This window comes from Epinephelus fuscoguttatus, linkage group LG17 (assembly GCF_011397635.1).
Source record: "Epinephelus fuscoguttatus linkage group LG17, E.fuscoguttatus.final_Chr_v1".
NCBI lineage: Eukaryota > Metazoa > Chordata > Actinopteri > Perciformes > Serranidae > Epinephelus > Epinephelus fuscoguttatus.
This window is the reverse complement of record NC_064768.1, coordinates 38,843,730-38,869,113: the sequence shown is the minus strand read 5'-3', so window position 1 is coordinate 38,869,113 and position 25,384 is coordinate 38,843,730. Positions and strand designations below refer to the sequence as shown.

At 42.8% G+C, this 25,384-nt stretch overlaps 2 protein-coding genes across 2 annotated transcripts; both read right to left on the bottom strand.

Annotated features, from left to right (window-relative positions):
- Positions 1-1,493: 1,493 nt before the first annotated feature.
- Positions 1,494-9,193, bottom strand: eif3i (eukaryotic translation initiation factor 3, subunit I). Its single transcript, XM_049602114.1, has 11 exons — positions 9,079-9,193; positions 8,539-8,631; positions 8,363-8,450; positions 6,576-6,641; positions 6,278-6,427; positions 4,933-5,060; positions 4,593-4,703; positions 4,388-4,477; positions 2,371-2,444; positions 2,080-2,172; positions 1,494-1,975 (listed from the first exon to the last, which is right to left on the bottom strand). Exons 1-11 carry the CDS (start codon positions 9,079-9,081, stop codon positions 1,894-1,896), a joined length of 978 nt encoding a protein of 325 aa, XP_049458071.1. The 5' UTR covers positions 9,082-9,193; the 3' UTR covers positions 1,494-1,893.
- Positions 9,194-13,064: 3,871 nt separating this feature from the next.
- txlna (taxilin alpha) lies at positions 13,065-24,801 on the bottom strand. The gene is made up of 11 exons (XM_049602037.1): positions 24,673-24,801; positions 22,044-22,245; positions 21,589-21,846; positions 21,395-21,486; positions 20,348-20,518; positions 19,821-20,015; positions 19,536-19,655; positions 19,344-19,418; positions 19,161-19,253; positions 18,972-19,067; positions 13,065-16,784 (listed from the first exon to the last, which is right to left on the bottom strand). The coding sequence occupies exons 1-11, from the start codon at positions 24,748-24,750 to the stop codon at positions 16,455-16,457; spliced, it is 1,710 nt and encodes a 569-aa protein (XP_049457994.1). The 5' UTR covers positions 24,751-24,801; the 3' UTR covers positions 13,065-16,454.
- Positions 24,802-25,384: the final 583 nt, after the last annotated feature.

Below are 25,384 nucleotides of genomic sequence, written 5' to 3'. Positions count from 1 at the left end.
TCATGATTCAGTCTCACCTGTGAGGCTCCTGTCTCTCCTCTATCTCCCCCTGTCTCTCTTCCATTTCCTTCTGTCTCTCTTCCTGCCTCTCCTCCTCCATCTCCTCCAGTCTCTCTACTACTTGTCATCTGACAAAAAAATATATTGATGCAAGACATGTGAACAGTGGGACAATCTGAGATGCAACAGTCATAGATTTTGATTGTTGTAGCCTGAGGAAAACATACTGTATGTTTTACAATTGTGTAACTCATTAAACATCTGAATGTATATAGGCTAAAGAACAGCCATAATGTCAACACAAGTTAGTCAGCTTCGTCATGTTCAACATAAATAAAATAAATCATCAAAAATGTAAATGCTCCAAAATCATTATAATACAACAGTGCGCAAAATGTTGCACTTACACCCAATATCTATTACATAAATATGACTCAGCTTTGGTGTTTTTACTGGGAGCAGTGGATCTCTATTCTCCTAATTCTCTCCACACACCATGGATGCTGAAGACTGTCACTGAAGGAGCTATTATTTATAGTTTACACTTTATTTATTCAGACTGTTTCTATCATGACATCTTACTACAAACATTAAACTGTCATCAAGACATAACATCTGATTGCTGAAGGAGTATGCAAAGTGGAATTTCATGTTCTCTGGCATATAATATTGCTCTAATAGTTGCCAAACTTAGCTCAGCTAGTATTTGCTCGTTAGCATCTCATTATCTAGGAAAAAGCTGCCAAGGAACGCCATTCAGTTCACCTAACATCAACAAGTGTTGGCAGAAAATACGATTTTTTTAGCTTATTTACTGAACCAACCGACTCACCGTTCACACTCAGCGCTCTGGTGACGCGCGTGTCGTTCCCTCACGAATTGCCGTGAACTGTACGGTGACGCACACCCACAAAGTCAGTGGAGAGAGCGGCGCTGGGGAGGACTAATCACACGTTATCAAAATAACGGTTGAGCCAGTCGATGAGCAATACGAGATTAGAGGTGGGACGTATGGTAGACACCAACGATTGTTAACCCTTGGTGTACCATATTGAGCGGACGCCAACATCCAGTGTTTATATTGGTCAGGACAATACAGAAGTGGCTGAATATTGGTAGGGACATGTCCCTACCCAATCCCACACCTATGAAAAAAATGTACAAACATTGAAAATAATATCCAATAATTCAACGTTGACCAAGACTTACATTACGTGTTACAGGCTATATGTGACATTAGTATTTTCTACCATCACACATGAAGGTGCAATGAGCTGGTAAAAGGGCTCCTCTAAATGTGGTTGTTTGGAGTTTTATTCTCGAGAAATGTGCATTATCATAACTTTGTAAAAATGTGTTCATTATTTATACACCCTGACCAGAAAAATCCGACCACTTTTGTTTGATTACTTTCTGTAGGGTTTCTATTTTTGTTAACAGTGACAATTATCAATCATTGATCAATTGAGAGTCGCACAAATCAGACAGACAACTTGAATTTAGCACTTTTATGGTGACTTGTTGTGAAATGGCTTACAACAGAAACTAAATCAATAACTCAGATTAAATAGACTTGGGAATCGGGGAGTGTGGGTTGTAAGTCCAGTCACGAGGCTCCGCAGGTCCAGGGTACAAAAACTGCTTGTGATCCCACCAAGACAGTTTCCAGTGATGTTAGAAAAATGACTTCAGAAACACCAGAAACTCTCTTGTGACGTCTTTACCTTTATTTGAAGTAATCTGTGAGACGTGCACTGACTTCAGATCAGTTCAGATGGAGGGACTGAGGCCAGGTGTTTACACTGTAAATGCACTTGAGTCTGTTATTCCTTCTTCCTGACTGGACTGAGTGCGACGTCAGCTGTAGCTGTGGGGTCGGGGGGGCCTGGCTTTTTACGCCTCCAGTTCAAAGTCAAAGTACTGAGGGTCAAAGTAATGAATCCTTACGTATCCGTCCTCTCCTCCGCTGCTGTAACTGTAAACGATAAGCACCAGAAAAAAAGTTAGCGATGCACACAGAGAACTTTTGACCAGCCTGCCTCACAGAGCGGTGTGTTTCCAGGTGTGTCCGTCTCTTACCTCTTGCCGTCAGGGTGGAATGCCACACAGTTGATGGGGCCGAAATGACCTTTGACTCTGCCGAACTCCTCCTCATAGGCAGCGTGGAAGAACCTGAGTGGAGAGGAAAAAGCAGGTTAGCGCCTCATTTTGAAAAGTCAGTGGTGCAGTGGAAATGTGACCAAGCCAGTGGCGCTCCTAGCACATTTGGAGCCCCGCCCCCTCAACACTCAAAGTACTGCATGTTCATTACTAATATGAGGAGGTTCTCTTCTGTCCTCTGCTGCGAACCTCCAACACCCTTTAACTCACCTGGCCTCAAACTTGCCGATCCTGGTGGAGGTGGTTGTGACCTCCATGGCCTCCTGTCCACCTCCCATCACCACCTGAATCACACGCACAGAACACAAGTGTCAAAAGTTTGGGATGAGACACAGTTTTATCTACCGTACAATGGACGACTTTGAAAAGACTGACAGCTTAAACGTGACAAAAACTGTGATTAACTTTGGCTGTTTGTTAGGGCCGTAACGGTACACGTATTTGTGTCGAACTGTTCGGTACGCGACTTTTGGTTCGGCACAACCCTGTACCGAATTATTGGGTGCAGGACATTATTTTATTTTATTTTAATTCCGTTTTCGTGAGCCAAACCATTTAAAATATCTAGTTCCCTGACAGACATAATTGAGTGATGGACCGAATCCGACCGTAAATCCCCGCTTTCACTTTGTGCAGTGCATTCTCGCATTTTGACAATATGGCAAGTGAGCCTGACGAACCTGAAGACCCACCCGCAAACCTTAAGTCCTCCGTTCAGGAACACTTTGGTTTCAGGATAAAATACGAAGATGGAAATAAAGAAGTTGACAAGACAAAAGCAGTGTGCTGACACTGCAGAACAGCGGTTGGGTATGTACTTGGAAACACGTCTAACATGCTAACGCATCTAAAGCCACATCACCCGAGTTTAAACGTTAACTGGCACAACTAGAAAAAGCAATCTGGTGCAAACTACGATATCGTCGTCGTTTAAAAAGAAAGAGCGTTTCCCTGACCATTCTGATCGCGCTAAATAACCAACGCCATTGGAGCTGAGTAAAATTGTTTAAGCTGCACTTTAGATATTGAAGCATGTTTTGTTTACTGCACTTTAACAAAGTGGGAAAGCTAAGTAAGTTCCTAGTAAAACTGAATCTGAGCAGGCTTTAAAGCTGACCAGCTGCACTATACTTTTTATTTTAATTGAGTAAAATTGTTTAAGCAGAAATTTATATTTATATTTTTCATTCAAAAAATGTGTTAAATAAACAGCAGGATTTTATTTTTCACTTTTATATTTCTATTTTCATTCAAACAATGTGAAAAAGCAGGATTTTATATATATTTGTTTCATTCAACAATTGTGTAAAAAGAGTTAACTGCTGTGGTGGTATGTTTTAATAAGGTTACCAATAAGTAAAAGATATTTAATAGTTGTCTATTTTTTTCATTACTGTACCGAAAAAAAAAACAAAAAAACGAACCATGACTTGTGTACCGAGGTACGTACCGAACTGTTATTTTTGTGTACTGTTACACCCCTACTGTTTGTGTAGATTAGTGTTGGAATTTCCATTTCCATTTCCCTCAGTGGAAACAAAGCTTTGATTTACTTTAATTTCACAGATAAGAAACAATAAATTGTGAAGACACTAAAGCCTCCACTAAAATAGCATTTTAAGTGTGTGTGTGATTTATCCTGGCTTCATATGAGCAGAGGAAATCTCTGCTAGCTGCTAGGCTAATTTATACAATGTAAAATACCATAGGCTTGTGCTAATAACATTAGCATGTTGTATTTGTGGGGAAAATGTGTCCAGATAAAGACAAGTGTTTGTCTGTGAATGCTGCGAGTTATAGTGAAGCTGATTTGTGTACTTGTGTTTGAAACTGTCTCTATTAAGCCATGTTTAATGTGTGTTTAATGTGTGTTTTGAATCAACTAAACTTTACAGCACTTCACATAAACCTCCACTGCCGACTAGTGTTTTTGAGGTGTAACTGCAGAGTGACACAAACACACCACCACACAAATATAAATGCTCACAACAGTGTAGGCTGCAGCGTAAGGTCTGCATAGAGCTGACGCACAGATGTAAATTCAGCTTCAGACAACTCGTTCAAGTTTTATGACCACTTTACATCAAACGGTCAGGATCACATGAGATCAACTGTCGTGATTTTATTCCCACGTTGGAAACTCGTCCCTGACAGTAAACCTGCTTGAAAAGTCGTCTGGTTGTAGGATACAGCGCCTTCACTTGTTACTACACAAGTATTCACTTACATGATCCATGATGGGGGAGATGGCAGCTGAGTTGACCGGTCTCTCTGTCTTGAAAGTCTTGATGTGATCCAGAGAAGTGGAGTCAAACAGCTGAGAGGAAAAAGGCAAACTGTCACATCAAACAGCAGGCGGTGTGGTGACACAAATCTTCACATGCTGTCTGGTTTATAGCTGCAACGACCAGGAGAGGACCCAGACATCGTACCTTAGCGGTGTTGTCCTTGGAGGCACTGATGAACATGGTGAGATCCACTGATGTCTGGATGTCGTTGATCTGCTTGGTGTGCTCTTTGGCCTTCTTCAGGATCTCTCCAGACTGCCCACAGATAACACAGTCACAACATTTCACTTTAAAGATTCTCTTCAAGACAAACTTTGTCTGAAATCTCACATTTATATTTTCAGTTACTGCGATAGGTTTAGACATCTTTACAGGCAAACTAAGAAGGTGTTCTCCACTCTAGGTTATTTATTGTTTGGGGCCAAATATCCATGATCATTTATTACATTCCCGTATGTTCCCTGTAAGAGTGTGTGTCTCCAACCTTGGCGCTGAACTGGTTGAACTCTCCGTTCTCGTGACCAGCGATGACAAACTCTCCCAGGGGTCCCCACACAGCACTGGTGATCTTGTGGTCACTGCAGGGTACTGACAGGTACGGCTGGTTGTCCTCTGCAGAGACAGAGGGACAGACTCACTCAGCATACCTCTGAGAGGAGACATAGTCCTGCTGATCAATATATTCTCAGACAGGGCGACTGTCAAAAGGTGAATACAGTCTGAATCAGTTCTGTGTGATGGCAAACGGAGTGTCAGCAGACGAACCAGAAAATGTTCAGTTGAAGGGAAACTAAAATTCACACGTTATCCCTGTGGTCTGAGACGGTCCAGAAATATTACTGAACATGAACAACTCTGCTGAATCCAAAAACTAAAGTGCTAAAACTCTAATTTGTGAGGTCATAGGGTAGGGAAGGAGCTGCTCCACTGACAGTGAATAATGGAAGATGGTCTAGATCAGTGGTTCCCAACTGGTCCAGATTTTTCCTTCGTCATTAGTTCAAGGTCCATGCAGTTTAATACATCCAGCGTCATACTTGAGTTTGGCCATATCGTCAAGCTAGTTTGCTGTCTCTGTTAAGTAGCTGTCCGTTAGTCGCTCACTCTACAGCAGGAAACGGCACTTCAATATTAAAAGCTCAGTGCTGGAAATTCACTACACTTCAAAATAAATTGTATTTTTTTTACAAACATGACACAATCACAAGATAGGGCTGCCCCCCTCATAGTCGACCAAACGTTAGACAACCAGAAAGGTCATCAGTCGGTAAGATTTCACTGGTGGCTTAGTCATAGAAATACAAAAACTTGAAACTCTATCAGGAGTAACAGGCGCAGCGCCTTGTCAAAATAAATCAAAACCTATATGACTGGACCATGTGTGACTTTAATGTGAAAGGACAGACACAGGAAGTGTCCACGCTCAGCAGTCAGACAGGAGTCAGGTCAATTTCCAGGGCTGGTACCTCAACTCAAACCACCAAAATATATCATTTAATCATTACATTCATATCAGAAACATGCAGGAGACTAGTCCACTGATGGATCCTGATGAGGACTGTTGGTCCACTAGGAACAGTCTTAGTCGGGGTCAGCTCTAAAAAGTAGTGTTTTTACTTTGTCAATACAAAAAAAAAACGATAATTTGACACTTACAAGATGACTGATTTACAATCATCTTCTATGCATTTGCATCCATAAACACTGTATCTAACTCCTCCTCCTAATATTATAAACCAAAGCAACATAAGTTAATTCTAAAGGGCACACAATGACAAAAGGGGAATATTCAATTCAATAGACGTCTACGTGTATCGTGTGCTGTGTACCGATCTGCTGTGGATCCCTCAGGTCAAAGAAGTTCAGGAAGCACTGGTAACCCATCTGCTTGTCTGTGGAGAACATGATGATGTTGCCGCTGAAGTCGAAGCCGCACGTTCGCACAGCAGAGTTGGTGTTGAGCAGGGCCAGCTGTTTACCTGTGCGGCACACAGCGACAGAGACAGGAGGGTGAGTGGATCGACAATCACAAACTACAGCTTGATCTGGTAAGTCTGATAATTAACTGACCGGGGAAACAAGAAACACACACATTTCATTCCTGGACTGCAGCTTGTTTTTACATACCTGTCTCACAGTCCCACAGTCGACAGCTGTTGTCTGCTGATCCCGTCAATACGTTTTTAGTGTCCCCTGAGGGTGGACATGTTAAGGAGCTCAACATGTATGACACCCAGCTCACATGAGATCTAACATTACATCTGATCAAGTATGGCTAGGTGATACAATGACTACGAAAGATATATCGATATATTTTCAAGCAAGATATAAATTTAGACAACACTGTTTATATCGATATAGGGTCAAGTTGCGTTACATGACTCATACCAGTGTTCATCTCTCCTCTGTCACACTCTCTTCACAGCTCCGCCCCCTCTCTCACTCACAAGTTCTCCATCAACACTCAGAGAGACACAAAGCTGCTCCTCTGTTTAATCTGTCTGTTCGTTAGTCTACAGTGTGACATCGGTCTATATGTTGCATGTGCCACGCTAAACCAGTCTGTGAAATGACTGAAATGACCTCAGCACACGTGCAATCCAGCGCTGCGCTGCTACTTTGTGTGTGAGGTGGATAACAGTGCGTCACCGTTCTTCTTAGTAATTGTAGTCTATTTTGTGACACTGAAACTGTCTCCAGCCCCTTTTACACTGCCACATTTTCCGCTAATGTTGGGCTGTTTTGCCGGCAAGCTGCAAGTGTTTAGACACACAGAGCCGGATTGGCGAGTTGATCCGAGGTGCCCAATTTTCCGCCTCGTAGGGTAGACATATTGGTGGAACCTTTTTGGTTTAAACAGACCGAGGCGGCCTTCCGCAACAGGAGGGGCTGTTGAAGACTTGTGGGAGGAGCTGTTGATGACGCTGCACGTGCGAGCCACTGGCGGTGGATAAACAGGAAACAGCTGATAGCAGGAATTAGCGAGCAGCTAGTAGCAAGAGGGAAACACAAACCTGACAGACACTGTAAAGATGAGCAACTGGGGAGACAAACGAAGCAAACGAAGAGGCCATTAACCGTCAGATGACGGGGACGGTGAAGGACGGGCCGACTTACGAGAGAATCGCCGAAGGACTGACCAGCCGCGGCTTCCCTCCCACGTCACTGTTTACGTCACACGCTGAGCTACATGTTTTGTTACTTGCTCACGCCCCCCATTGCCCCAAAAAAGGCACATTCTGTATAAACAAAAGTAGGTAGGCGGCATTTTGCTGCACTCCCCGATTTTGTTTTTATACTGCCAATGCTGAAAAAAGACTGATTGGGCTTTCCTGCACATTTGCACAATTCCTGTTTAAAAAGGGCTCCTGTCTCCGTCCCTACCTCAGCCTCTCTGTTAATGCTCTGTGCATAACTGAGATTAGTAGGCTTAATAAATAAAAATATTTAAATAATTTTCCAGCACTAGACTCATTCAACTCTGCCCACAAAGATTTTTAATTGTTTCAAACCTACTTGATCCTTTTATAATCATGTTATAGTTTAGTGTCCTGTGCTGCAAACCTTTAAACCTCTGTAGCTCCAGTGCTGTGTGCATAAAGTTAACGTACAGCTCTATTTATTTATTCTATACATCATTTTTCAGTTGTGCAGCTGTTTATTTTCAAACAGGGAATAAAGCCCCTGTAATTGCATTTTATCCTGATCACAGTCTGTGTTTATAAAAGTGCTTGTGACATCTCAAATGTTGCTTTGACTTGCAACTTTAAACATGGAGCCCATTTCATAGAAAATAAATATGTACATCGTGTATCACCTGTCAGCCTGTGAAAACCGAGATATAATTTTTTTGCCCCTATCACTCAGCCCTATGTTCAAGTTAAAACAACAGTGTACATCTCAGCAAAGGATACAGTCACAGTCGACACACCACACAGCTCCTGTGTGTCCATTGTAGGTGCCAAGCCTCTCTCCATTGACAGAGTACCATACGTTGGCTACCTACAGTGAGACACATGACAATACAAGTTAACGCCAAACATACACGCAGGTAGAATAACATGATGACATTTTATTACTATGATCTCACCGTGTCTTTGGCTACAGAGAAGAGCAGGTCTCCTTCTCTGTTGTACTTGATTTGAGTGATGGACCTCTCATGGCCCTGGAGCAGGATGGGTTTCTGTGGGGAGCAGCGTACATCAGTATCTGGACAGTCTGAATGATTTAGAAAAGACTTTAATCTGTCAACCTGAGGTACAAACAGTCTTCAGTTGAGCAGCTCGCTCCATTCATTGTTATGGCGCTGCCTGGCAGGGAACCCAACTAAGGCTGTGGTCTGTGCTGACAAACCTGATATTAACGTTGAGTTTACTCATTAACCTACACACACACTACACCTGTCCAGCTCCAGCTGCTATCAGAGGCTGGGGAATCACCCTGCATCGCCCACATCACGCCGCTAACAGAGGCTAACACATATGTTAGCGGTGGCTAATATGAAAGCTAACGTTAGCCCGGGTAGCTAAACATGCTAGCTAAACTGGAGCTAACAGTTTCAGTAAGAGGATAAACGTTATTCTGGAAATCATTTAACTCATACAAGACCGTTACTGAGGAATATACACACCATTTTGTCAGCAACGTGTTTCCAGTCGGTCCAGTATCTTTACTTCGCCTCACGTTAAGAGGGAAAAGATGAACACTCGTGTTACAGGCGCCGGAGCCGCGGCGGAAGAGGAAGGTGACGCACTTCCGGGGAAAAACAACAAGATGGCGTTAGCGCGTCCTCTAACGGTGATCCTCCACTCTAGCGTGTCGTAGGTAGTTAATGAAACAACCACAACAGTGTGTCCATTCAGTTTTGTTTTACCTTAAAATATCACAAACTTTATAATTTTTAAAAATAAAATGTTCATATTAATTAGTGAGGTAATGAAAGTGTTTTAATGTCATTTAAATGGATTAAAGTAAAGCACACAATAAACTGCTGCAAAACAGCATAAACAAACTAGAAATACAGTTTACAAGTCCATACACATTGAATACAGCATACCATACCATGACTTAGTCATACCAAAAATTAGAAAAAACAAAACATTCAGCCACAGGGGGAGCGGGGTCTGCCCATTGGTCCGACAGCCCATTGTTCCAACCATATTAAACCCATTGTTCCGAAGTCCCGTTGTTCCGAAATCATCATGATGCCCTGTGGTTAAGGTCTGGTTAGGTTTAGGCACAAAAACCACTTGGTTAGGGTCAGGAAAAGATCATGGTGTGGGTTAAAATGAAAAACAAAGTGGCAAACACATAAGCCGTGAGCCTGCCCCGCCTCAAGCCTTTCCCAGCTGACCCAGAGCCGGTCGTGGCGCACCATCAGGGCAGAAATATGCCCACCGGGAGCCGTTCAGCACCGGGGAGAGCTCCCCACACAACCCTGACCCCAGAGTTAATAACAGGAGGTTATGGTGTTTCACTCTCTCCTCTCTATGACACTTGTATCTCGACCAGTGGCTACTTTTGTCCATTTGATGATCCTCTGTGGTACGCAAATACAGTATAGCCTAGTATAATCACATATCGGAAAAATGGGACGTCGGACTAATGAGAGGTCGGACCAATGACATGGGACCCGGGGGAGCCACAGCGATCGGTCGCATTTTAGCCATTTTGAAGCATTTTTCTGTTGTTATAGCGCCACCCAGTTGCCAATTAGAGTTAAATTTCTCCAGTCACCTTGAGGCGTCCTGTTCTACATATCTACCAAGTTTAGTAAAAATCCATATGGCGGTTAGGCCTAGATAAGAAATGAGCTCTCTAGCGGCCCCACTTTGTTTGATGGGCTCAATAATGGAGGGGTCCCCTCAGATTATGTGTGGTCATATGCCTACAAAGTTGTGTGGTGATGGGTGAAACCCTTGAGATGTTATACACCTTTATGTGATGAGCCACGCCCTCCGCAATATTCATTGCCTTATAGAAGCTCAGTTTTAGGAAGTTTTCCAACTTTTGCCAAGAGGGAACTTTAGATATTGCTCCCTAGATTATGTTCACCCAGTTTCATGCAGATCGCTCAAACTTCTTAGGAAGAGATCCATTTGAAGTGTTTTTCAAACAATTCAAAATGGCAGAAAATCTATATAAGCGGAAGTTATGGGTTCTTGAGGCAAATGTGTTCCTCATGAGGAGAGGCATCTCTGTGCAAAGTTTCATGTCTCTACCACATACAGGGCATGAGATATGCCCATTCAAAGTTTGACATTTCAATTGGTTGCTATAGCGCCCCCCTTTGGCCAATTGATGTAATATTGCTTCATTGGCATCCTCCCATGACCCTCTACCACTGTGCCAAATTTCACATGGATTGACCAAGTCAGTGAGGAGAAAAACGTGGAACAGACACACACACAGAGTTTTCGTCATTATATATTTCATATAATAAACTCCTAATATACTTTAACAGTTTACGACACCTATATTAAAGACAGCTTACAACTAACTAACTTAAATGATTTCAGGGTTGCTATTTCGGAAGAGTCATGGACAAGAGCCCAATCACAGGTACATTCCTCCTCAGTTTGTTAGACATGGACTTTCGCAATTTAAAATATTGCGTAAACTTCACTTATCAAAAAATAAGTGCTGTAAAATATGTCCTGATATTAGTCTAGCATGTGACCGTTGTGGGCAATCAGTCACAACATATTTGCAAAATATTTTTCAGTCGCTATCAAACATCCTCGGTAGACCAGCTGATCCTGATCCACTGACCACACTCTTTGCTATTAGAGAGTGCAGTCAATTTAATTTAATCTTTATTTTATTATCACCTTTACCTTTTATTATTGTTTCAAACAGAACCAAAAATTCTATCTGTTTATATTTTGCAAACTTTCTATGCACGTATGAAAAATCGCTTTTTTTGACTTGTTGAATATTTTCTGCATTTTTGTGTCAGAAATTCTGTTTTCACTCTTATTCTACTGCCACTGTTTGTTTAACTTTGAATCCTCAAATAAAAAGAGTTGTAAATAAAAGATAACTTACAGGTTTTATGATGAAGGAACCAAGGCTCAGTCACTTAGGACCAAATCTGTGCAGGGCCCCGTGCTTCTGCAGCAATGCCATGTCCCCTACTGGTCATTTTCAAAAAAACAGCTTGGCATGTTTCAACATCTAATTAAAAATATTGCCTATATTGTGGTGGAACATTATTTGTACAAAGTGTCTTCCGTGATGAATTGTTCATTGTTGCACGTGGTCAGTTAGTCGGTTTTATAACTCACTTCCACTCCTCACTAGTTGGTTTGGGATGGCGCTTAACAAGGTGGATCTTCTGTGTGAACGCAGATACGGAGTGGAAGTGGGAGCGAGAGGGTGTGAAGAACATTTAGGAGTTTATGGAAGTCTGATTCAAGGATTTAATCAACTCAGTGGTGTGTGGATTGGGACAGATGAGCACAAGCAGGAGGTTCCATTTCACTCTTTAAGGAGGTCTGAGCTGGTGCAGGTTGTCTTTGGGTTGGATGCTGCACAGCAGATGATGTTTTCAATCCACAGAGAGATACAGGAATATTTGAGGAAGCTTGGGATGAGTGTGGAGCAGGTCTCATAACATGATGAGCTGAGAGCGCAGTCCCCTGGAAGGCTTCAGTACTCTGAACAGGGGGCTGAGGTGGCTCCACGTGAACGGTGCCTGTTGGGGCTCCTGAATGTTGCTGCATACCAGAATGCTCTCATGAAGCTTCAGGATCTGGCTGTCCCACATTAAAAGGCACTAGAGAACTTGGAGGGAGGGCAAACACGACTGTGTGCAGGTGGAGAAGGATATTAGACTCACGTAGCTTGTCATGCAGTACTTCGACTATCGGGGGAGGATTCTGATGTTCACAAGGTCCAGGCGAGTCATCAGTGTAGTCAGGAGAGGAATGAGAAGAGCAGGGTGAAGCAGAGTAGACAGTGCACTAATTCAATGAACAATCAAGAAAAAAAATCTGACTGCATTTCATAGGACAGTCTTCAGATTGGGTTTTGTTGTCTAATGTGCACAAATGAGAGAATCCCTGACAGACACCCAGTTTGCTTGTCGCTAGGCTAATTTATACAATGTAAAATGCCATAGGCTTGTGCTAATAACGTTAGCATGTTGTATTTGTGGGGAAAATGTGTCCAGATAAAGACAAGTGTTTGTCTGTGGATGCTGCGAGTTATAGTGAAGCTGATTTGTGTACACGTGTTTGAAACTGTCTCTATTAAGCCATGTTTAATGTGTATTTAATGTGTGTTTAATGTGTGTTTACTGTGTGTTTAATGTGTGTTTTGAATCAACTTCACTTCACAGAGATCTCCGCCACCGACTAGTGTTTTGGAGGTTTAACTGCAGAGTGACACAGACACACCATAGAACAAGTATAAATACTAACACTGTGTGTCACGTGTGTAGGCTCTACCGCACAACTATAAATCCCCCTTAAGTTGGAGCGAGCATTACAGAGCTTTATAATTCCTGTGCTATGTGATGAACATTGCTGCAGGTTCCTGCATTTTATCTTTTTCATACTGAAACATGCTTTAACACATTTAGCGCTCTGTAAATAAGCCAACAGCTCAAACATACACTGTTACATCTTTTATTTAACAAGAAACAAAATATACAGGGCCAGGTAAAAGTACTGCAAAAGACAACAAAAGGAAACATCTTTGGTTCCTTCTCGTGGTCAGTGAACCTCCACATCCACCACTGGACCAGAGGTACAATGAATCTGTCCCGTGGGACAATGGAAGAAATCCGGTTTGCCATTTCTATTTCAGCCGACAGATGACACCTTGTTAGCGATGCTACATATTGAGTAGTACATGAAGTCTGCGGAGAAATGGACATGTTCGGGAGTGAAAACTACAATTCAGAAGTCCATTAACATTTTCTCTCGTGTTCCCTCTCCTTCTTCCCACTGGGCTCAGACACTGCACCTTTTAACAGCACCAGAGAGACGCAGCGTTTTCCCTTCAATGTCAAACTATTGAGAGGCAGTTAACGAGGTTCTACGCAAAAATAAAGTTCTGCTGTGAGATATGTTGTCTGTTTATACAATACATCCATGCAGGACAGTGGAGATAATGAATATACATTCGCAGCTAAGTGCTTGTCAGTTGAGACTGCCACAGAATAAAACCGAGAGGCAAGCGTTGCATAGAGGTCCTTTAACATTCTCTAGTTAAAACCTGATTACAAGCTACTGCAATTATCAGGGCTGGGAGGAGACAATCGTAGCCACGTAACACACACACACACACACACACACACACATACAGAGTTAAACAGGCTTCAAGTGGTCGTCGTCACCAGGTCACAAGCTGACTGAAAAACATGTGGAAATAATGTCGCCAACAACTGAACTCAAAGATTAGGAATGAAACGTTGGTCATAAAAGTATCACCTTTATAGATTTTCTAAAGTAATCAAAAAATAAACATTTATTTTATAGTGGTGCTCTGTGAGATACATACATTTCAATATCAGATTATGCTGTCAACAATAAATACAGACTACATAATTTAAATGCTATGGAAACGAAGCGAAGTGATGCAAACAAGAAAACAAAGAAACGCCTCCCTAACATGGTGTACGAGCGAAGAACGGCAAACTCTGATGTGACGACAAATATCGTAAAGTGTTCTGAACATTTGAGCCAAGTAAAAAAAAAAATAAAGGAAAGAATGAGAAATTTCCTTCAATAATTATATAGAACTCTACATTATTTCTATTTTATTAAGAACTTGGATTGACTGCAGAAATGATCTGCTTCAAATCCCCGTTAAGACCTGACAGATAATCATTAAATTACTCTCAGTGGCCTTTAGGACTCGGCAAGCTGTGAATCAAACTCCTTTCAACCAAATGTACATCAAAGTGGTTGGAACACGAACACACACACACACACACACACACACACACACACACACACACACACACACACAAACCCTCCGATGATCCCTCTGGTCAGATTGGCTTGTGTCATCCCAAGCAGCGCTGTTTCAAAAAGGGAATGTGTATCTAACAATACAACACAGAGGCAGTCTGCATTTACACACACACTCTAATAGTCAGAGCAGTACAGGTTGTTGCAGCCATCATGTCTTAGTCAAGCTAAAGGGACAGTTCACCTCAAATTCAAACCCACATATTTTCCCTCTTACCTGCAGAGCTATTTATCAGTCTAGATTGTTTAGGTGTAGATGCACGCTTCTGTCTGCGCAGTGATACAGTTGGTAGGTGTAGTTGGGTAGAAAGAAAATAGTTCCTACATGAAACTGCTCACAACAATGTCTTTTTTGTTTTTCAAAAATATTTTTTGGCGCTTCGGGCACCACAAGCTGAGTGCCATCTAGTTCCATCATACTGGAGAGAAGGCAGACATTCCTACAGCTGATATCTCCAACACGCTGCAACTCACATCAAAACTATCTAGACTGATAAGCAGCTCTACAGGTAAAAGGTAAATAAGTTTTTTTTTTGAACTGTTCCTTTAAGATTTCAGGCGGGACTTATACTTATGCGTCGAATTGATGCTGTATCTACGCCGTAGCCTGTCGTGCACCTCCCCAGAAATGTAACTACATGTTGCGGTGATGCAGACGACCTGTCTGTCTCTGTAAGCTGAAACCATTTCCCTCAGTGGAAACAAAGCTTTGATTTACTTTAATTTCACAGATAAGAAACAATAAATTGTGAAGACAATAAAGCCTCCACTAAAATAGCATTTTAAGTCCTGTGTGTGATTTATCCTGGCTTCATATGAGCAGAGGAAATCTCTGCAAGCTGCTAGGCTAATTTATACAATGTAAAATGCCACAGGCTTGTGCTAATAACGTTAGCATGTTGTATTTGTTTGGAAAATGTGTTTAGTATAAGACAGTTGTTTTGTCAGTGAACCTTGTGAGCTGTAATGGAGCTGAATTTTGTAACATTACCTTTGTTAAATGTTATAAATGTTATGAGTAGAGGAAAAAGTCTCCTAGCTGCTAGGCTAATTTATACAATGTAAAATGCCATAGGCTTGTGCTAATAACGTTAGCATGTTGTATTTGTTTGGAAAATGTGTTTAGTATAAGACAGTTGTTTTGTCAGTGAACCTTGTGAGCTGTAATGGAGCTGAATTTTGTAACATTACCTTTGTTAAATGTTATAAATGTTATGAGTAGAGGAAAAAGTCTCCTAGCTGCTAGGCTAATTTATACAATGTAAAATGCCATAAAAACTCCATTGCCAACTTGTGTTTTGGAGGTGTAACTGCAGAGTGACACAGACACACCACTGCACAAGTATAAAGGCTCACAACGGTGCAGGTCACATGCGTAGGCTACGGCGAAAGGTCTGCCGTATAAGTATAAATCCCCCTTATGTTGGAGTGAGCATTAGAGCTGAATAACTTGTCACTTCTCTTTTTAATTCCTATGTTATGTCGACCCCTCATGTCTGATTTCTTGTGAGGCGTATTCCAGAGAGGCAGAGGACTATAAGTCATGTTTCTATTCAAACAGCAGCATGTGTCACACGTTTTTGGAGTGCCACAAAAACTGGGGTCATTTTACAACTAATAAATTAATTCATTTATGAACTTGTAAAACAAATACCGCTCTGTGGAGCCAATAACATGTCTCCTGTAGTCTGCCTGTGGAGATTAACCAGACTAATGAATGAATCATCAGCATCTGATTACTGCAGGAAAGATGCAAACCATGTAAATGCTTTAATCAAACTATTATCTTAATAAGGTTGTTCACTGTAAGTCAGTTACTGTGTGCATGTAAATGTACTGACAGGCGAGGCACAATCTTCTCATCACCTTCATGACGCCTGCAGAGCATGCTGGGAGGAGACAAGTTACACTTGCTATCTGATGAGCTTCATCCAGCAGAGGAGTGGGTGCTTGCAGGCTGGTGGCTTGTTGCTTGCTAGGTGGCTTGTTGCTGGAGGGGAAAGAGAAGACTGAGAGCAGCGGTGCTTCATTCCTGTGCAGCCACAGGCAGAGCCTTTGCTTCTTCTAGTAGGCTGTCTGTGTCCAGTTCTGGCTCACAGTGGCAGGACTGGGAGCAGGGCGTGGTGTCTGGGACAGGGTGGCCGCTGGGCTCCAGTAAAGAGTCTGTAGGTGGTGGAGAGGGGGAGTCAGTCCCTGGGTCGTTGGTGGGGGCTCCTGCTGTGCCTCCATCCTGACCGCTGAGGTTCTGAACCTTCTTGTTGAGCTCGTTGCGTTCCACTTTTAGAGCCCGCCGCAGCTTCTCGAGCCGCTGGACTTTACCCTGGAGTGCCTCAAACTCACGGTCCCGCACAGATTTCTGTAGACGACACACACATACACACATACACACAAACGATGCACATGTCAGCCTTTCTTCTTTAGTGTGAGAGTTACCTGCACTGACACAATCTGGGAGACAAACTGTGAATAAATCTGTAACGTAATATTTCGAATCACATTTTTAAGGCCAGCTCATTAAAATAATTTGCTGTTTCACTTCATCACACAACACATTCATCCATTCTGTACAAATAATTGTGAACTTAAAAGATATAATATGTAACATTTCCTCAGACCTTTGCCTCCAGAACATTTGCTAAACTGAATATATATCTATACAAACTAGAATTACCACCTTGCGGTTGTCGCTGCGAGCCTGTCAAGTTGCAGTTACAGTCTGGAAAAACACGGATGCTTCACACACATTTTCCCCTCGGCAGCACAGAAGATCGATACAATTCCTTTTTGCAGATCATTATGATGTGACATGTTGCAGATACAAGACTGAGACAGACGAGGTAACAGTGACTTTGACCCATGTCCTGTGACCATCAAAATCTAATCAGTTCCTCGTTGAATTTCAGTGGACATTCGTGCCAAATTTGAAGATATGTCCTGCAGGTATTCTGGACATATTATGTGCATGAGAATGGAATGAACAGAACGGCCAACCCATAAACATATTGCCTGCATAAAAACATGCACCATGTTCCAGCCATCTAAGGCCCTGATCACACAGAAAAGGCCCGTTTCCACTGAAGAAGTTCCTGGTACTATCTGGGGGGCAGGAACCACTACAGGAACGCCCTCTCGCTCGGCCCTCTCAACCACCATGTCTCCACTGAGAGAGCGGAGTAGGAGAAAGGTTCCTGTAAAGTTACCGGGCTCTGGATGTGACATAATCGTTACGTGACCATTTTGACCGGGGTGACGTAGGGGCGTAGGGACGCCATTAGCTGTTATCTGTTAGCCCATAGCGGTGTCTGTAATAACTCAGTAACTCAATAAACAGTCCGTGAAAAAAATATTTTCTGCAGCAGATGTCTTAGTTACAACATGATTGAGCTAACTGGAGTAGCTTCATGTCGTATCCGACAACGGGAGGCTTTTAACAGATGATGTCCTGATGTTAGCTTTGCTGCTGCTGTTAGCTGTCCCTGTCAGCTGCAGCCACTGATGCTTTCTAGACAGCGTGATTTCCCAAAACTGAATAAATACCACACATAGCAACACAAAACTGCTTTGCTAGCTCAATCATGTTGTAACTGAGACATCCGCTGGAAAAAATATTTTTTTCACGGACCGTTTATTGAGTTACTGAAGCTATGAACGAGCTAACTCTCATCTGATGAGTTTTAAAAATGCCGGCTATTTTGCCGCTTTCTGTTGACGTCACATGCCTCCTTGAGTATATCCGATCAGCACCAAGTAATCCCCAAGCCCCAGCCAGGAGTTTTTCTGGTACCAACTCCGAGGCAGGGACTTGTTTAGCCCCTGTAAAAGTTCCAGAACTCTGTCCTTCAGGGGTGGCTCCCGCGGTGCAGAAACGCACCAACGGCCCCGGCCCTGTAAAATTACTCCAAGTTCCTGCGGTGGAAACGGGCCTAAAGCAGCTGGAGGCAACTTTCTGTAATTGTTTTTAATGAGAATGAAGCTTTTTGCTTGCGGTTGTTGCAACTTGTGCCTCGTATTTCTGCGCTCTAGGCGCCTGGCGTTTTTGCCGAAGCGCGCTGAACTCCTCGAGTTAAAAAAACTTCAACTCAAAGTGGAAAAGCGCCCCACGTCATCTCTCTTTCATCATTGTCCGATGGGATGATTTGAGAGGCAGGCCTTCTGTGGTGGTCACGACAACAAGTTTACAGTTGGTAAACAATGGAGGAGAAACTGGTGGTAGTGGTTGCTGGATACCCAGAGCTATACGGCCTGATGATAGACAGCAGGTTGTCAAACTGCCCCTGAGTCGTTCTAAAATATGCCTGGAGACATCTATCATGGAGGAGAAGCTCCTGGACCAACTGGTGGTACTCCCCATGATCCAGCCTCTTTTTTAGGGTCTCATGTACCCACACAGATCTCTGTTTATCTGCTGACAGCCTCTCACCCTCAGCCAGAGCTACAGACAGCACCCTCTGCCTCAACATGGCAGCAGCTACACACTGATTACTGCAGGAGAAATACAATAAAAAATAAGTAGACTGATAAATATAAACTAATGCTGCTTTACCTCCTCTGCCATCTCCAGGAGAGCCTTGTTGCTGCTCTCCCACCTGGACCGATACATGGCCGTCTCCTTCTCCAGCTTCTTGATCTTCTTGGTCATCTGTAGAATGAAGGAAAGAAAACTGTTAAATCCCACTAAAGGCAAATACACTTCTGTCTATGCTGAACCTCCACAGTAACACAGAAGCCTCACCTTCTCCATCTCCTGTTTGAATGTGGTGAAGACCTCATTGCTTTTGGACAAAGTGGTCTGAAACTCTTCAAACTTCTCTGTGTAAAGTGACAGCTGGAGAACAACAACAGGTTGGATCACATTAGGGTGCAAACATTTCAACAGTCGAGCTATAAAGGTGAGGAGCAAAGCCTGATGGGAAACCTGCTGTTTGAGGTGAACTTCCTGCTGCTTCATCAGCTCACACATCCTTTGAGACTCCACTGCTTCTTTCAGCAGCTGAGGAGACGAGCGAGAAACACAAATAACTGTAACACTGATGTTTAAGGACCAAGTGCACTGCTTTTGTTTTGTTGTTGATGTGAATGTGTTTGTGTGTGTTCAGTGGATAATTACAAATTCTTTCTCTCTGTCGTGTCTCTCCTCCGACTCCTTCAGCAGCTCCTGAGCCTGGTGCAGCTTGGCGTCCACCAGCTGCTGCTGCAGGTCTTTGTGCTTTACCACCTTGTCTATGTGCTGGTGGAGGGTTCACAGGGTCAGAGAGAGAAAAAGCCTCATCACACATCCAGTAAAAATGTGAGTTATACATACAAACATGCTGCACTTCAAAGATGCAGTTGTGGAGCAAAGTGCGCACACACACACACACACACACACACACACACACACACACACACACACCTCCTCTCGCAGTTTGTATTGCTCATAGAGCTTCTTCAGCTTCTCAGCCAGCTCCGTGTTCTCTTGTCGGAGACTGGCGTTCCTCTCGTTGTGCTGCTCCATCTGAGCCTGGATGTCGTTCAGTGTCACCTGGAAATGGGAGGTCACTTCCTTCCTTTTCTCCTCCTCCAAACGCGTTCTTTGCATCCCCTCCTCCTGCAGACGGACAGAAGTGGACGATGTGTTCAGAAGGAACAATCGTGTTGATTTCACTCCTAACTTAATGCACCTCCACTAACTACAGTTTGGTAAATATCTGTCCAACACCAGTTTATGTAAAACACTTGGAGCAGATGCATGTACATATACTGTGTTATAACTGATGCTTAGTAAATATACGGCAGCTTCTCTGAGGAGTCTGACACCACATTTGAATATATTTATGAACTGGATAAAGCTGGATCTTAGACTATGGTTGCTGAAGTCAATTACTGAATCAATACATGAGTACAGCGTCTATACTCTTGATATCGGTGCTGTTTTCGTACCTTGAGTGAGCGGTTGTGTCTCTGCAGCTCCCTGCAGAGACTCTCCAGCTTGCTGCGAGCCAGGATGGCCTTGCTGTGTTCGTTCCTCAGGTTGTCTTTCTCCTGAACCAGCTGGTTCTGCTTCTTCTGCAGCACTCGCATCTGCTTCTGGGTGTTACGGTGCTCCTCCAACTGTCACGAAAACAAAGACGTGTTTTGAGGTGTCACTGTCAAAGATTAGACTTATATCAGCAGCTGTTATCGGGGTGTTGCTGCTGGATGATGGTTTAAATGTACTGATCTGTGTGGGGTCATAAAAACTCCTGATTCATTTATATTAAAACAACATTAATCTTGTCTGTAGTACACTCAGCTCTGTTTCTAAAAAGCTGTTCAAAAATGTAGGACATATTAGCCTTTCATTACACCCCATTACATCCATCCTGTCAGGTGTAGAGCTGCCCCCAACAGTCCTCATCAGGGTCCATCAGTGGACTAGCCTCCTGCATGACATCACTGCAGTTCCACCTTCATCCTCTTCATCCATCAGCTCTGACACAATGCCAAATCACACATCAGCTTTCTCCGGCTCACATACATCCAAACAGATGCTCTGCCATTCAAACGTGCGCACACAAACAAATGCAGTCAACATAAGCTTTCTGACGGCACACACAGCCCCAGCAGATCATCTGAGGCCACCTGGCATGGACTGAGGTCACAGGACAAAGATCTGCATTGCACCACTCTGTGTCTGTTTGACAGAGATCGCTGCATCTCTTGAAAGGCACTCCTCTGTGTCCACACAGAGCTCAGCTGACGAGCCCAGGAAACCATGTCTTATTGTTTTAAAGCCCCACCTCTGTGTTTTTTTATCAATTTATATCATATTTTTCTGAGCCATTTTCATAAATGTTGACGAGCCACACTGTTCTACAAATATTTCTTTAAAATGAGTGTGTGCTCAAAGATAAAAAAGAAAGGTTGTTGCAAAAACAGGAAAAAACTGTTTGTGCTCCAGGCTCACCAAACATCCATATCACCGTATTTACAAAGGAGTCCACTCACCAGTTCAGCGTACTTCTTACAGAGGCCTGCGAGCTTTTCCTCTGGGGTGCTGAGTGTGTTCAGAGTCTGCATGAGGAGAGTGATCTCTTTACCTGCATGAACAAGGAAAACAGAGAGAGGACAGAATCAGAGTTAGTTTTTGCATCTGTAGAAAGCAACATGTACTACACAGTCTGGACTACATTACTCCTCACCTAGACCCTTCACTTTCTTCTTCTCCTGACTCTTCTTCTGCTCCTTCTCCACGCCGTTGCCGGCTCCATTGACTTTGCCCTCTGGCTTGTCGTCCTCCCTCTCGTTGGTCAGCCCATTGAGCTCTGGGCTGTGTGACTGGCCGTTGGGCACCGTGCTGGCGTCGTCTGACATGCTTTCCCGACAGTAGGTGCTGAGGATGTCCTCGAGCTGACGGCTCAGCTCCTCGGCCATGTCACATGGAAGTGCTCCCTCTGCGACTACACACAGTGGAGGGAAGAACATGATTAAAAAAGTTTTTGACTTCTTCTTGGACTCTAGAGAAAGATGTGAAACCACACTGACAAGAAGACAACAAACTCCCCTCCCTACTGACCATGTTATAAATGGTTCTCATGTTACAGAGGCAGTCTTGTCAACAACATAGAGATTGCCTTGTAAATAATTCAACCCTTACCTTCACTTCCTGCCTCATCACCTTGTGGAGTTGTGTCTGTCTGTGGCGTCTGTGGCGTCTGTGGCTCAGACTCTTCAGGGCTGTTGCTGTTCAAGCTGTCTTTAGCAGCTGCAGGTGACTCCATCCCTCCTGCTGTAGGTGGAGCGTCCTCACCGCCCTGGGTGGCAGACTCTTCTGTGTCTTGTTTTATCATCTCTGGTAACTGTTACAAGCAGAAAAACCTGCGATACTTAACAGGCGCAGTGGCAATGACAGACAACACGGTATAATTTTAACACAACACGGAGCAGCACTCATTTACACTTGAGCTGATTCAGTAGTTTTAACTCAGAGAAACACAAAACACCACAAACACGTTTGTCATCTTTTCTTCTAGACCCAACATTGGGTCAGCTGCTAAACCCCCAGACTTACAATTAAATAAATCTGCAACTCATGTCACTACAGTTACCCGTCGTGCTCCGCAGTAACGTAGATAGATAGATTGATAGATAGATGTACGCTTTATTCCAGGGGTGGTCGGCCATCTTTGACCTTTTGTAGGCTCAGTCACTGGTGTTTGTTCATTTCTAAAGCCATACTCGGTAAACTCCTGTCATACATTTGCACTTTGATTGGACAGAGATCTGACTGAAGCTACAGTCTGAGATCCTGAGATTTAGTTTTGTCTGTTCCTAGTTCACAGACCAAGCTAGGAAAGAAAGCTTTTCTGTGCTCTGCAATTAGCTTTAAAAGATTTGAAACTACGTGACCAGAGGCCTGTTTTACAAAGCCAGTTCAACTCACTCAGGATATCTTTTTGTTATGTGGTTTAACGAACCTGTCACATTGTGCGCCTGTATATCTGGTACTACAAAGCTGGTTATGAACTAATTCTGTCAACTCTGGGTTTTCCTATCCAGCTACAAGCGTGTTCATGTGGAAGAGGCGTGGCTGTTAAATACGAGCAACATCATCAGAACCATGAATGAAGGAGACACTAAAATGTCAGTGGTGTGGAATGTAAACAACAGTCTGTAATCCTGAAATGGAAAATCTAGAAATATCGAAAACACCACTCAAACATTCACTGTCAGCCGAGACTTCAATTCTGTGCAGGTATCACTGAGCTCTATGTGACATTAGTATTTTTTGCTGTTCAGTGTGATGATGATGAAACTCCTCTGAATGTGTCACACAGAGACTTTAAAGTAACACCAGACTGTTTCTGCTGCTGAAGTAAAGAGTGGAAAAGTAGTTAATGACTGACGACGTCTGTCTGACTGACGTGTCATTTATAATAACAGGAGCTGATTAACAGTGTGGGGATTATTTTACTAATTGAATATGATCTGTTTTATCCTCGTTCTCATCACACAGGTGTCTCATGTTATTCTGAGCTGCAGTGATGAATCACAGCGTCAAATATCAACACTGTCACTGCGACTAAAATAAACTTTGCATCAGTTAAAATCATGTGTTCAGTGTGTAAACCATCTCTGTGTTTGTTACAAGCTGGTTTAAAACCAGTGGAAACAATGAGATGATTCTACTGACCTGTAACAACACATGAGCTCCTCTTTTTACCTGAGACCCTGGATTTTGGTCCATGGATACTTTTGTCTTCAGTGGTCTGATTGGTCAGAGGTCGGGGTGTTGACAGGCTGTGATCGGGTCAGCTGTTCAGCATCAGTTACCATGGTGATTTGTCATGGTAAAAAGAGAACCAGCTTGAGTTAACCCTGACGTTACCTCGCTAACCCCAAGGTGTCGGCTGGGTTTTGTCATCATGCGTAGGTGTTCTAACATTTCTTTTTTATTTTAACGTTTTTTATTGCGTGGCTGTTTGGCTGTAACTTTCTGTGTGCTGCTGTCTTGGTCAGGTCTCCCTTGTGAAAGAGACTGTAGATGTCAACTGGACTTACCTGGTTAAATATGGGTTAAACACAAATAAATACAATAAATATATGCACAGATATCAAGACAAATTTTTTTTTTGTAGACAGTGCTTTAAAATAAAAATGAGAAATTGTATTAACTAAGGTATGCTGGTAAATATAAGATGTAAAAAGCACAGAGGGTTAAATATGATTTGCTAACAGGGTGTTAATATCTTAAGAAGATGTAAATGCACCGTAAAGGGAGACGGATCACTACAGACACAGTAAATATAACCACTGCTTTGTGAGTGTTAGTCAAAGCTAGACTGAAGCCTGGAAGCTACTAGGTTACAAAATATCCTGACTCTTATGTGTGAGTAACGCAGGTTGATATTTTATAAAGAAACTTTAACCCGTCTGAATAGTAGCTGTAGCTGAATTCTGTCATTTAATCAGTTACGCTAACTTAAAAGTATTAATAACCTACATTAACGCTAGTTTTAGCTCCGCATGTGCACTTACAAATATCCATTTCCCTGTCCTCACTAGCTGTCGTTTCACCACTTGCTATCGAGCCTTCACATTACGTTAGCTAGCACCTGCTAACGCTCGCTAGCCGCCAGATGCAGCTAAATTAGCTTACACGACCAACAGTTAGCCGTCGCTGGTTCATGTATACAGGACACGAACATGTTAAAACACAGACGGACCACACATGTACTTCTCTCAACGTTATATCCCGCCTTCAAACATGTTAGGGAAGTGTTTACCTTCAGAGTCGAGGAGGAAATATGTAGAACTGCAGGTTTCCTCAACAGCGTGAGCAAGAAAAAAAGACTTCCGGTCATAACTTTGGATTCTTCTTCTTCGTTGATGTTTTTAATGGCGATTTAAATCCTGGCGGGATGCTCTGCTGCCATCTACAGACGATCTGTGGAAATCCAAATGTCCATGTGGCTCAGTTTATGTGAGCATTAACGTCAATATTTAAGTTTTATAATCTATAAAGAAGAGAGAGTTTTTTGGTGAAATAACTTATACTTCCAGACAATCCAAACAAAATATAATTTTAGATATTGATTATCTTTTAAGCACTTTAATATCAAGGTTTCAAGGTTATGTATCGTCATATTAACAATTACAAGGGCAGCTGCTGCCATTGAAAAACTTGGGTGACAGACTCCCTCCAATAATGCAATTTAAGTATGAAATAACAACAACAACAATAATATTAACTCTGATTATAATAATAATAGGATATTAGTCCATACCCATTGAGTACAGCATACCATACCATGACTTAGTCATACCAAAAATTAGAAAAACAACAACATTGGTCCACAGGGGGAGCCACAGCGATCGGTCGGCACGGTGGTGTGGTGGTTAGCACTCTCGCCTCACAGCAAGAGGGTTGCCGGTTCGATCCCGGGCATGGGAGGCATGGCGTGGCAGTTTTCGTCATTATATAGTAAAATAACAAGA